The 14,319-nt window shown below is 38.1% G+C and overlaps 1 protein-coding gene across 1 annotated transcript in view; it reads right to left on the bottom strand.

The window, feature by feature from the left end:
* FAM135A (family with sequence similarity 135 member A) overlaps positions 1-14,027 on the bottom strand; it is a 123,733-nt gene extending 109,706 nt beyond the window's left edge. Inside the window, exon 1 of the mRNA XM_086707183.1 lies at positions 13,744-14,027. Coding sequence (XP_086563309.1) covers positions 13,744-13,835 — 92 coding nt within the window. The 5' untranslated portion in view covers positions 13,836-14,027. The remainder of the gene's footprint in view (positions 1-13,743) is intronic.
* Between the last annotated feature and the right edge of the window lie 292 nt (positions 14,028-14,319).

The raw sequence follows: 14,319 nt of genomic DNA, 5'->3' as shown, positions 1-14,319 counted from the left end.
AACTGGGAATTTATACCTCTTAATTCCCTTCACCTATTTTGCCCATTCCCCTACCTCCATCCCCTCTGACAACTACTAGTTTGTTCTCTGTATCTATGAATCTGCTTCTGTTGTGTTCATTTGTTTTGTTTTAGATACCACATATAAGTGAAATCACATGGTATCTATCTTTGTCTGCCTTTTTTCACTTTGTAAAACACCTTCTAGGTCCCATGATATTGCTACAAATGGCAAGATTTCATTCTTTTTTATGGTTAAGTAATATTCCATTGTATTAATACAGCACATCTTATTTATTCATCTCTTGATGGATATATAGATTCCTTCCTTAACTATTATAAATAATGCTACAATGAATATAGGGGTGCATACATCTTTTGGCATTAGTGTTTTCATTTTCTTTGGATAAATACCCAGAAGTAGAATGAATTACTGGATTGTATGGTATTTCTATTTTTAATACTTTGAGAAACATCCATACTGTCCTCTATGGTGGCTGCACCAATTTACATTACAACCAACAGTGCATGAGGGTTTCCTTTTCTCCACTTCCTCACCAATACTTGTTATTTCTCATCTTTTTGATACTAGTCATTCTGTCTGTTGTGAGGTGGTATCTCATTGTGGTTTTGATTTGCACTTCCCTGATGACTAGTGATGTTGAGCATCTTTTTATGTGTCTGTTGGCCATCTGTATGTCTTCTTTGGAAAAATGTCTATTCAGGTCCTCTGTCCATTTTTTAATTGGGTTGTTTGGGGGTTTTATTGCTATCAAGTTGTAGGAATTCTTTATATATTTTGGCTATCAACTCCTTATCAGATACATCTTTGCAACTATCTTTTCCCATTCAGTAGGCTGCATTTTTGTTTGGTTGATGGTATCCTTCACTGTGCAAAAGCCTCTCAGTGTGATATAATCTCATTTGTTTATTTTTCCTGTTGTTGCCATTGCCTGAGACATATATATATATATATATATATATATATATATATATATATATATATATAATACTGCTAAGCTCAATGCCAAAAAGCTTACTGCCTATGTTTTCTTTTAGAAGTTTTTTGGATGTAGGTTTTACATTTAAGTCTTTAATCCTTTTGGATTTTTTTTTAATCTGGTATAAAAAAATGGTCCAGTTTCATTATTTTGCATGTCTCTGTCCAGTTTTCTTAGCACCATTTATTGAATAGATTGTCTTTTCCCCATAGTATTTCTGCCTCCTGTCACAGATTAACTGACCCTATAAACTGGGTTTATTTCTGGGCTCTCTACTCTGTTACATAGATCTATATGTCTGTTTTTGTGCTAGTACCATACTGTTTTGATTACTATAGCTTTGTAGTATAATTTGAAATCAGGGAGCGATACCTCCAGCTTTGTTTTTTCTTCTCAAGACTGCTTTGATATTTAAGGTCTTTTGTTGTTCCATACAAATTTTAGGATTATTTGTTCTAGTTCTGTGAAAAATGTCAATGGTATTTTGACAGGGATTGAACTGAGTCTGTAGATTGCTTTGGGTACAATGGACATTTTAACAATATTAATTTTTCTAATCTATAAGCATGATATATCTTTCCATTTATGTCATCTTCAATTTCTTTCTTCAATGTCGTAACAGTTTTCAGAGTACAGGTCTTTCACCTCCTCAGTTAAATTTATTCCTAGGTATTTTATTCTTCTTGATGCAATTGTTTCCCTTTTTCAAAGGGGGAACATCTTCTTGATAGTGATCTAGTTTTGACCATGCAAATCAGGACAAAACCCCAAAGAATGGTAAAACAAAAAGATGGAAAGATTCTGGACTCCTGAATAGCTTCACAGAGCACAGATGTCCTACCTATCCAGACTGCTCAGCCTTTTATGTCTTATAACTCTTTGTTACAGCAACAACAACTAACCTATACTCTAATATGCCACCCACTGCAAGCTATTTGCAAAAGAAGCAGCCAGATTATCCTTTATATACTGCATAACATATATATTTAATACTATACAGTTATACATAATTTGTAGTATATTTTAATGTTATATAATATATATTATTTGAAAAGAATCCAAATTATATCTCTTTCCTCTCTTCCAAACCTTCAGTGGTTTCCCACAATACTCAGTAAAATTCCCTTATGACAGCCTATATGTTGGCTTCATATAATCTGTATCTTCTATAACTTCTCTGACCTTATCTCCTACCACTCCGCCCACTAGTTTCCTTGCTATTCCTCAAACACACCTAATATATTCCTACTCCAGGACATTTCCATTTGTTCTCTGGAACACTCTTCCCTCCCAATATTTTATTTTATTTTTTTAATTTTTTTTTAACGTTTATTTATTTTTGAGACAGAGAGAGACAGAGCATGAATGGGGGAGGGTCAGAGAGAGAGGGAGACACAGAATCTGAAACAGGCTCCAGGCTCTGAGCTGTCAGCACAGAGCCCAATGCGGGGCTTGAACCCATGGACCATGAGATCATGACCTGAGCCGAAGTCGGACGCTTAACCGACCGAGCCACCCAGGCGCCCCTCCCTCCCAATATTTTAATGAATCACTCTTCCACCTCTTTCCAGTCTTGAACTCAAATAGCCCTTTCCTGGGCACACTATCTAAAATAGTAACTCTCAAAAAAAATAAAATAAATAGTAACTCTCCTGGTACATCCTTTTTCCTCCCTTATGTTTTTTTGTTTTCCCTCAAACTTATCTCCATCTAACAAATGAAAGGCTTTAATTTATTAGTTTTTATTATTTTTCCCCACTAACATGTAAGCTTTATAATGGCAGGAATTCTTCTTTTTTTTTTAATCTTTATTTTTTTTGAGAGAGAAAAAGGCAGAGAGAGAGAGAGAGCACCTGCCACTAGGGGAGAGGCAGAGAGAGAGGGGACAGAGAATCTGAAGCTGTCTCCACGCTGATAGCAGAGAGCTCAATGCAGGGCCCAAACTCATGAACCACGAGATCATGACCTGAACCAAAGTTGGACGCTTTACTGACCGAGCTACTCAGGTGTCCCTAAGCCACCCAGACACCCCTAAAGGCAGGATTTCTGACTACTCTGTTCACAGCTGTCTCCCCACTGCCTGACACCCAGTAGGCACTCAATTTAATATTTAACAAAGATTTAATAAATTAACATGGACTCTTCCATAAATATTAAATGTAACTATTTTTCTATTTAAACCCAACCAACTTGAAGAAAGGAATTATTACACTGATATAAGTAAGGAAAACAAGAGACATGCATGAATAAACTTTTATGATAAAATTCCTTTACTAGCATATGTTCTAGGTCTGTTTGTAACTTCTTTCACTCTTCCTCTCGTATTCTGCTGTTTTTTGTTCTATTGTTACTGTCTCATTTTTCTCAAATCCATGTCTTTTTATTGATTATTCTCTAAGTAGAAATATATAATACATGTACAGGTATAGACAGAGTGATGCTGATAAATCTGATTTTCATTCCCCCTCAAAAAAGGAGTAAACAATTATTTTTATGTTTAAGTATTGGTAGAAGAAAAATTTCAAAGAAGGACTAAAGGAAAAGGAGAATAGGCAAAAAGAGAAGGACAAGAAAAACTCAGAGGACTCTCACAGTCAAAGGGGATCTGTGTGATTCTCTTCTCATAAACTCATAAACTTCCCTTTTCCCATTACAGGGAGCAACTGCCACATAGGTATAGCCAATTCTTGCTGGCCCAGAGATGTCAGCAGTTCTAAGTTTTCAAGGAGAAATTGGAAAAATTTTTTTTCTAAAGATGAAATCTACTAAACTTCAGATGTTGCCAAACAGCTAAAAAATAAACAAAAACAAACAAACAATACCTATGTAGTTCAAATCAAATTCATCTACAGGAAAAGTGCATTTAGAGTTTGCAATCTCTCACTAACACAAATTCTTAGGCATTCTGCTCCTCAGGAAAAGGATCTTTCATGAAACAGAAAAATCCTGGTCTGTCCTCTCTTAAGAATGAAAGAAGGTGAAGAAAGAACATCTTTCCTTTTACCCAGATGATGTCTGGGAACTCTGCTCCACAGTCGGCTTGCTGGCTTAGAATCTGTCACTTTAATCTGAGCATTTGGAGCTACGGGGATAAACTGATTTACCTGAGACTAAATTGTTCTTTCTGTTTCCTGGACCTGGCAAAGTAGCTAAACAGAATAATTTGAGAGGTCTGTTGAAGTAGGATTCCTTCCTGGGGCATTACCTAGGTCCCTAAGAGAATTTAGCTGACTAAACTACAAACTCCAATCCAAAGAAGGCACTGGGGGCCTCAAACAGAAACTGACTCTGATACTAAATGGGAAATTTATACTGAAAGGCTCTTATACTGACAGGGAGAACAATCTGACAATTACCTTATAATACCTCAGGAAAATATAGCTTACTTCCAAAGAAACAAAGTCACCTGTTAACCTGCAAGAGAAGTTCTTGGCCCTCTAGAGCTGCTCTGTCCAACACAGTGGCCCCTAGACACACCCGGCTATTGAACAATTAAAATGTGACTACGGTGACCGAAGAACTGAATTTTTAATTTTAAAGTAATTTAAATTTTATTTATTTTTTTTAGTAATTTAAATTTTAATCCAAACACTAACACAGTATAAATTTTTCCACGGAACATAACTTTATCATTTTGATAGGACTATGTTCTATTTTAACTGTTAAAAATGTAGTACACTAATTAAGATATGCTCTAAGCATAAAGTACACACTAGATTTCAAAGACTTAGTATAGAAAAAGAACATAAATATCTCATTAATATGTTTATATATTTATCACATCTTGAAATAATATTTTAGATATGTTGGGTTAAATAAAATATATTATAAAAATTAATTTTCCCAGCTTATTTTATTTTTTAAAATGTAGCTACTAGAAAGTTTTGCAGAAAACATGAATAGACACTTCTCTAAAAAAGACATCCGGATGGCCAACAGGCACATGAAAAGATGTTCAGCGTCGCTCCTCATCAGGGAAATACAAATCAAAACCACACTCAGGTATCACCTCACGCCAGTCAGAGTGGCCAAAATGAACAAATCAGGAGACTATAGATGCTGGAGAGGATGTGGAGAAACGGGAACCCTCTTGCACTGTTGGTGGGAATGCAAACTGGGCCAACTTACTCTTAAAATTCCCCTAGAAAGGCTCCACGTTGACAATCAATATACCATTTACCAGTGAGTAAAACACGTTTCACTTTGTTTTCCAGCTTTAGGAAAAAATTCACTGTTTCTTCAGCTGAACACTAAACACAGTAACCTTGCATTTAGGGGCCATATTGTACAAAAAATAAACACATCTTTAAATGTTCATATTCAATATAGCGAGAAACTCGAAATATGACAGACATATAGGAACTGATACCAAATGAAGGAACAACACATTCAAGCCCAAATAGATGAGGGGTTTACACTTTGAGAGAGATGTGGGGCCTGAGACTGACATCTGGGATCTGGGACCAACAGAGGAAAGCATCTAATACATACAGTTCAATTCAAATATTTTAAATACGAATATGATGGGAACAAAGAAGGAGGTTAACTCAATCCATTTGTTACTAGCTAGTCAGCTTTGGATTCATTTTCTTGGGCCTTCTCCTAATGAATAAGCAGGAAGCTCAAAATAGGAGCACCTTCAGAAGCCTTCAAAATGCTGTTCTCCCAACTTTGTGAAAAAAGTACTCTTATAACAGTCAAGTGCTACAGCAAACTGAGAAAAGTCTGAAGATGTGTACTTTGGGCATGGGAGTGTGCTGAGCTGCCACCTTTTCTAAATCCCACTCACCTAGAGCATTGTAGAACTCCAATCTACATAGGCTCAGGCCCCTACAGTCTTTGAGCTAATCCTGACCAAGTCAGACTACACAACAGCAAACTGAGAACAATCAACCAGTGATATCTGGATTAGTCGTGCATCCCTAACCCTGCCATCTGGTATAATTCTGGCCACCTAAATTGGTTAAGTCTACATTGGTTGGTTCAGTCTAAATATCAGTCTAAATATCTAAACATCTGAATATGTTATTTCTTGATTTACATTTAGTTCTCTTTCTGTTTGGCTGAAGCCCTGACACCCTGCTCAGCTTTGTAAGCTCCCTCTTGCAGGGGTTAAACATGCTAAGTCACTGTATTATATCCTGCTCTAAAATGGCCAAGCCACCTGTCACTTGCCTGACTCTGAAGTTCATACCATTCAGATGGCTTTTAACTCTCTTTTTGCCTTCACAATATTTCACAAGCACAACACACTTTCATCAGTAACATCTCTCATTTCAAAAACTGATTCACAGTGAAGATGAGCTTATCTACTAAGGAAGATGCAAATTAAGGAAGATCACTGGTCTAGAAACTTTTGCTGCTAGTGATTACTCATCATAATGAATTCCTGAGAGTCAGCCATATACTATACTGCCCAAATTACAGAAATATTTAAGAAGAGAAAAGAGTACTAAATTCTTCTCTTTTAGAGACAGGGGAAGAGGAGACCTTCCAAAGGGAAAATAATGAGAACAGCTTGATAGACAAAGTATATTTGAAATAGCTGTATGTTTCTCTACTGACATCAGATATAAACCCAACAGCACTATCAAATTGAAACCAAATACAAACATTCAGAACTTTTTGGAGTACCTACTATTATACCAGTAACTTTAACTATGTGATTTCATTTAATTCTCATAAAAATCTGAAAAGAGCTATCATTACTCCACTTTACAGGTAAGGGAACTAAAGAGCAAAACGTGTATATAACTTATCCAAGATTACAGTTAAGAAATAATGGAAAAATGACAAAACCTTCAAATGTGCCAAACTACAGGGCCTAAATTTAAACTTACATAATTGTAAAGTCCACACCTGACCTGTTTTGGAAATAGATTGAATAATCGTCAAGCCATGAGATAAATATGCCCCCACTAAAAGAAAAACTGAAATCAGAATGCAGCATTAATGAAAAAAATAATCCTTGATAAAGTAACCACATTTAATTTTCCATGTAATTAGCATTTTTCTCTAATTATGAAATCTTCAAATGTCTCACATCCCACACCTAGAAACACAAAATCTGAAGTTGTAAAGGCACTGTTATCTTCTAATTTCTTTAAAATTTGGTTTTGAACAGTTATTATCTAATAAAAGAGAAATACATGATTACTAATCTTAGAACTGGCACTTAGATTAAGAAGAAAGCATTCTCAAAACAAAATACTGTTCACTTTGGTGGTGCGTGGGTGGCTTAGTAGGTTAAGTATCTGAGTCTAAATTTCAGCTCAGGTCATGATCACCATTCGTGAGACTGAGCCCCATGTCAGGCACTAGGATTCTCTTTCTCTCTCTCTCTCTTTCTGCCCCTCCCCCAGCTCATGTACATGCTCTCTCTCTCAATCAAAATAAATAAATAAGCATTAAAAAAAAAACATTCTTCACTTTGGATAACTGTATTAATGTGATAGAAAATCCATACAAAGAATTTTTTTTAAACACTGAAAGAATGTTGGTAACTTCTCAGAGTATTCCCATGGTTGACTTACTAAATGAGAATGACATAAACAGACAAATAACTTCTATTGCTCATTATGGGACACTTAATGAAAGCTACCTCTGACATCATATCAACAATGAGAAAACAGATTTAATTTATTAAACCCAGCTCACATAAACTTTTCAGGGACACATCAATGACATAAAACAAATCTGCCAGTAACTTAATACAGAATTCCTTTGAATGTAGTATGTTATTATTTACTTAAAAAAAAAACAAGAATAGCCCAAATGACCAAAAACTAGTTACCTCTTTTAACATGAAGAGAAATTCACAAAGAACCACAGCCATTATCTACTACCTAGTTCAGGGAGCTGCCCAGCATCCCTTAAAATATTTCATCATATTGGTTATCTCAACAGACAACAAAGCTCAGAACCAGAACAAAAATAAGTATAATGCTCTCTTCGAAAAATATTATTTTAAAAAAAAAATTTTGGGGACGCCTGGGTGGTTCAGTCAGTTAAGTGTTTGACTTTGGCTTAGGTCATGATCTCAGGGTCCATGAGTTCAAGTCCCACATTGGGTTCTGTGCTGACAGCTCAGAGCCTGGAGCCTGCTTCAGATTCTGTGCCTCCCTCTCTGTTTCTCCCCCACATGTGCTCTGTCTCTCTGTCTCTCAAAAATGAATAACTATAAAAAATAATTTAAAAAAATTTTTTAAATATTTATTTATTTTGAGAGAGAGACAGAGTGTGAATGGGGGAGGGGAAGAGAGACAGGGAGACACCGAATCCAAAGCAGGCTCCAGGCTCCTAGCACAGAGCCTGACACAGGGCTCAAATTCACGAATGGTGAGATCATGACCTGAGCTGAAGTTGGATGCTTAACCTACTGAGCCACCCAGGAACCCCTCTTTGAAAAATATTCTAAGAAACAAACAATGCTTTCATAAAAGTCTATGCTTTCTTGCTTTCTTTAGTCTAGCAGTAACTTTGATGTCAGAGAGATGTGGCTTCTAATCCAGACTTACTAAATCTTACTTTTCTCAAATGGGGAAATATTTGTAACTTCTAGGTCAAAAGGTAAGAATTAAAAAGATTTTATACACACACACACACACACATGAAGCCATAAGCATGGTACTTGGTACATGGTGCTCAATAAATAGCTGATACTATGATTTTATTTTATGTCAACTTTTTTTCCTTTTTTTATTAGGTTTTTATTTTAATTCCAGTATAGTTAAAATACAGTATTATATCAGCTTTAGGTGTACAATAAAGTGATTCAACAATTCCTTACATCTCAATATGTTAATTTTTTTTAAGTAGGCTTCATGTCCAGCACATAGCCCAAAATGCAGGACTTGAATTCATGACCCTGAGATCAAGACTTGTGCTGAGATCTAGAGTCAGATGCTTAACTGATAAGGTGCCCCTTATCTCAATTTTTAAAATAAGACTTCATTTAGAGAAACAATGTAACTCAACTAAATAGGTTTTTATTACCAGTTCCAATTTCGTGGTTTAAAAATATTGTGATTTAGGAGGTGCCTAGGTGGCTCAGTAGGTTAAGCGATAGGCTCTTGGTTTCAGCTTAGGTATGATCTTGCAGTTTGTGAGATAGAGCCCCATGTCGGTCTCTGCTCTGACTGCGTACAGCCTGTTTGGGATTCCCTCTCTCCCTCTCTCTCTCTACCCCTCCCCTGCTTGTGCTTGCACTCTCTCTCTCTCAAAATAAATAAACTTAAAAATATATATTGTCATTTACAGGCCATCAGACCTTAAAGGGAAAAGAGTTGGCTTCCACTAAGATCTTAGGTGTTGAGAAAAACCAGGGGAAAAAAGAAGGAAACGTGAATATTACAACTCTCTATTCAAAAATTTTTTCTACTGATTTCACTCCCTAAAGACAATTCTTTGGTTCCCCCTAACTGGAGGGCTATTTCAGAACTCTTCTACAAAACTGGGGCCCTTGGCAAGCATTATATTATATAATTATCATACTTTGAAAAAAAATTACTAATTTTATAGAATAGGACTAGTGACACCTATACTCTAATCTTACCCTCCTGAGGAAAAGAATGAATTTTCAGTAAGCCTGAGGACAAATGAGGGTGGTTTTAACATATGGGGCCCTCAATTCCAGAAGACAAAGGTGATGGCAAAGGAAATATAGGCTTCTAAGGTCTGAAACCGTGACTGTCAATAAGCCCTGACCTTGCTGTTTAGACATTTACAGTGAGCAGTACTTCCAGTTGCAGCCCATGACTTACTGGCAACTTGAAGACATCAAGCAGCAGATGTCAGAGATACCAATGACCTGAAAACAATATTGAATGAAGCAGCTGCATCCCATAAGACAACTTCAAGGGGATTTCAAAAAGGAATACTTCTATTTTTGATTATATTAAGAACTGTAGCAAAAGGACATTTCATAAAACTTGACAGAAATGTTCCAAAATACTATTAATTATAGACTTCTATATTGACAATATAATGTAGAAATACTTTCTGTATTATGGATGGTGTAAATCGACTTAATCCCATAAAAGGAAATATGCTATATTTTCTCAGGATATTGTTTTGGTTGAGAGATAGCTCATAAGGATTATTTCATCAAAATAAGAAGGCGTTATTCAAGCAGGAGAGACCTGGTATAATCTGGGATAATATGCCTGGCACCTCTATATTCCTGTTAAGAAAAAAAGACGCTAATTTTTATTAAATTTAGCACATTACTGATAACTAAGTATGCACTTATTAAAAAATGCTTATCTTTAAAAATAAAATGGTGAAACCCATTATGGAGCTGTTTCACTCTTCCTTCTGAAAAATCTAGACCTAACAACCAGTGCTTTGTAACTTTTCTAAAAAATCATTGAGTTCATTTAGCTTTTATTTTTTTATCACCATTCTGCTTATTCTTATTCATTTCCAGATTTTCTTCTTGACAAACAACTCAAGGAAAAGAAAAATAAAAAACACATTCCTCGAGGTGCCTGGGTGGCTCAGTCGGTTAACCATCCAACTTCGGCTCAGGTCATGACCTCACAGTTCATGAGTTCGAGCCCTGCATCAGGCTCTGTGCTGACAGCTCAGAGCCTAGAGCCTGCTTCCTATTCTGTGTCTCCCTCTCTCTCTATCCCTCCCCCACTCATGCTCTGTGTGTCTTTCTCTCTCTCTCAAAAATAAAGACATTAAAATATTAAAAAAACACCACATTCCTCATTTCAAATCTATGTGCACCCACCTGTAGCCATTCACTTAAATACACACAGATACATACCACAACATTCATTTTTATGCAGTTTTTCCTCAATTCCCAGAATCAAAGTGAAGGAAATTCTTGCCCTTTCTAATTCCTAAACAACCCCCACTGTCAAGGGTGTATTTTTACAATAAACAAAACTAAAATATAAGACAACAGAAAATTATGTAGGTAACCAAAGTTACATGAATAACTCCTACATTTCTCAGTGTCAAATCCTGACAAAGGGCATTTTAATTCTATATACTGAATGCAACAGTATCTGTTTCATTGTAATATGAACATTAGTATAAGCTAGTATATAGTTCACCAGCACTCTACTAGATTTTTCACAGAAGTCTAAAATTAAATTAAAAAATTGAAGTTCCAGTTTGATCTGGAATTTAAGCATTCAATTATTCTCTTACACAGTCTAAAAGAGATGGAAATAAAGTATTTATATAGCAACTTTTGCCTGTGGTAGCCCTAAGTATCTTTAAATAAGGCTTTCTTTGCCACTGAAAGATTACTGAGTGGCCACCTTTTTTACCCACTTATTACAGGTAGAAACACCTACCTATAGAGGTTAAGTGGCTTCTACAAATTAATGTCATGAGTCATCATAATAGTTTAGATCTTCTTAATGTTTATTTACTTTTGAGAGAGACAGAGAGGGAGAGAGAGAGCAAGCACGCGACTGGGGGACAGACAGAGAGAGGGAGACACTGAATCTGAAACACGCTCCAGGCTCTGAGCTGTCAGCACAGAGCCTGACCTGGGGCTGGAACTCATGAACTGTGAAATCATGACCGGAGCCGAAGTTAGGCACTTAACCGACTGAGCTACCAGATGCCCCTAGTTTAGATCTTCTGACTTCAAGTCCTGTGCCTGTTGTCCACCATAATTTTTTTTTTTTAATTTCTAAGAGCAGAGAATCAACACACTAAAACAAAACAAAACAAAACAAAACAAAACAAAACAAAAACCAACAAGAATTTGTAGGCATTTACTTTTTTCATGAATTGCTACCTAAAAATAAAAAAGATTTGTCTTTGAAAGATGGAAAGCTTCCTTCAGAAGCAGCAGTTATCTCTATTTGCATTGGAAAAATCACTTTAAAAAAGTCTTAAAAGTTGAGGAGTTCATCACCTCTTACCACACACAATAATTGCTGGTTCTTCCAACAGAGGTGTGGCTTAATGACACTGGATCCTAAATTGTATTTCCCTCCACTTTTATTTCTAGTATCACTTTGAATAAGAAACTACATTTTTTTGCCTTGGTGTCTCCCTTCTGTACAACAGAAACAGAAAAATATAAGTCCTACCTGACATAGACAATGTAAGGAAGAATTTACTGTTTGTGGACTGCTTTGAGATTCCAGAATGAAATACATAATCCAGTTGATCTTCAACCCTAGAATAAAGGCAAACTTCACTGAAAGTAACTGCTTCAGCAGATGCCTTCAAAATAAAATACTACACCATTATTTAAACAGAGCAGTTTTATGTAAATTAAATGGTGGGGGCTCCAACACTGGTTAGAAAGGTCTTTTGCCCAATTCAAAAATTTAATACTTCTATTCTCACATATTTTTCATTCAGTAGGCACATTACACCTATTCTTAAATTAGTAGAAATTATATGCATTTATTAAAGAGAAGAGAGACCCTCAAGAAAATGATGCAATCAGTTGCAATAGTAAATATATAAAATAGCAAATTAACGAATTCTCTAAAATAAAATTTGTTAAATTTCATTTAAGGTCAGCTCTTGGACAACTGTATTTACTGAAGGGCAACAAAATTTCCAAATTTTAACCTTATGTTTGTAGATCAGCCTTTAACAAATCTTAACCCTTTATATTTTCATCAAGTCTACATTCAACTTACTTCTTCTGACATATAAACGTAATTCTTAGAAATTAAAGGTTCAATCAGTAAATATAAGAGGTTTATTGCTACTGTCACTCTTTTGATGATATTCCCAGTGAGGGAAGAAAAGAGATAAAAGAGATTTTATTAAATTGGAAGCTGAATTAAGAATACTGAGAGGATACCTAGCTTAGGTAGAAAGCACAAGAGACAACTCTTCAGAGATATAATGAAAAGTAAAACAGACTGAAGAGGCTATGAAAAAGTAAAAAACAAAAACAAAACAAAACCTAAAAACACCAAAAGCAGTTTGAGAGAGAGAGAGAGAGAGAAACACCCAAGATTAGATAACAGAAATAAAGGAATAAAGGAAAAGGACGGGAGGACGCGAGCCATCAGACGGAAACCGATGAAACAGGGTACCAAAAAGAGCTAAAGATTATGGGAGTAAGGGCCTGCGAAGGTAAGGTGGGGCACCGAAGGAACTCCAGCGCAAAACGACATTAAAGCAAACACACAATCGTAAACTCACAAAAGAGAACGAAGATGTGCCGACAACAGAAAAATGAGAAGAGAGCCAAGGAAGAAATCACAGAGGCAAACTTGGTCGGTGAGGGTAAGGAGAGTCAGGAAGAAGAGCCAGACTAGGGATGCACAGCGAGATGGAAGCAATCGAGGGGAGCAAAAGGATACACTGCCTCAACGGAGAGACCAGCCGAGCGAAAGGGCACGTGGGAGGAGGGGATGAAAGAGCAGAACTACGAAAGAGGGGTAAAGGGAGGACAGAGCGGCGAGGATGGAGCAGACGGCGAAGGGCAGGCGAGGTCTGGGAACTGGAGTGAGGTTCAGGAAGAGCCGGCCGAAGAACATGCCGCAGGGGCAGGGGCGGCAGGGAGCACCCAGTGAGCGCCGTGGCTCCTCGCCACCCGGAGGGCACTCTGCACAGCCGTCCCCACCGACCTTCAGCGGGCCCAGGGCTGGGCTCCGACGGGCAGCCGCCGGACGAGGGGCCGCAGCGGGCGAGCGGGGACAAGGAGAAGGAGGCCGCTTCCTGCCGGGCCCGTGGGAAAGAGGGAGGGAGGGAGGGGTCCTGGGTGTAGGGAACCCGGGGAGACGGTGAAGACAGAGGCTTACCTTTCGCCGGGTTCGGCCTCCTCCACTGCCTGTCGGACGGAGGAACTCGTTGTCCTGCTGGAAAAAGACGGCCCTACCCGGGTCAGCACCATCCCGCCCCGGGCCCCCTCACATCGCCATCGCAGCAACCGCAACCACCGCAGCGGAGGAGCCGGTTCGTCACCGCCGCTCGGCTACCGGCCCACCACGGCCAGTGAGCATGCGCAGTCGCCCCAGTCTCGAGGGATTCCCGGCCAGCCAGCGCTACCTGCGATCAACAGGTCTCCGGCCCTGCGGCCCCGCCCCCGGCCTTCTCTCGCCTCCCCGTTCCTCCCTGGTCCCTCCCCTCTCTGAGGCTAGGCCCCGCCCCTTGCAAACACTTAGCCCCGCCCCTCCCCCCGCGTTCCAAGCCTCTCAAGCGCCAGTGCCAACAGATTTCGGGATTTATCCACTCTATTCGGCTCTCTATCCCAAGCTCTCGCGAGAACGGGAGTTTTGCGTCAATAAAATGCGCGAACCCCTGCAGAAGTGTCTGACTAGGGGTTTAAAGAAACAAGGGGAGAGTCTGTGTTTCATGCTGAAGAGGAGGGCATAGGA

This window comes from Puma concolor, chromosome B2 (genome assembly GCF_028749965.1).
Source record: "Puma concolor isolate L17-30 chromosome B2, mPumCon1.1.hap2, whole genome shotgun sequence".
Lineage (NCBI taxonomy): Eukaryota > Metazoa > Chordata > Mammalia > Carnivora > Felidae > Puma > Puma concolor.
The sequence above is the reverse complement of the archived record's forward strand: the minus strand, read 5'-3'. Positions and strand labels throughout refer to the sequence as shown.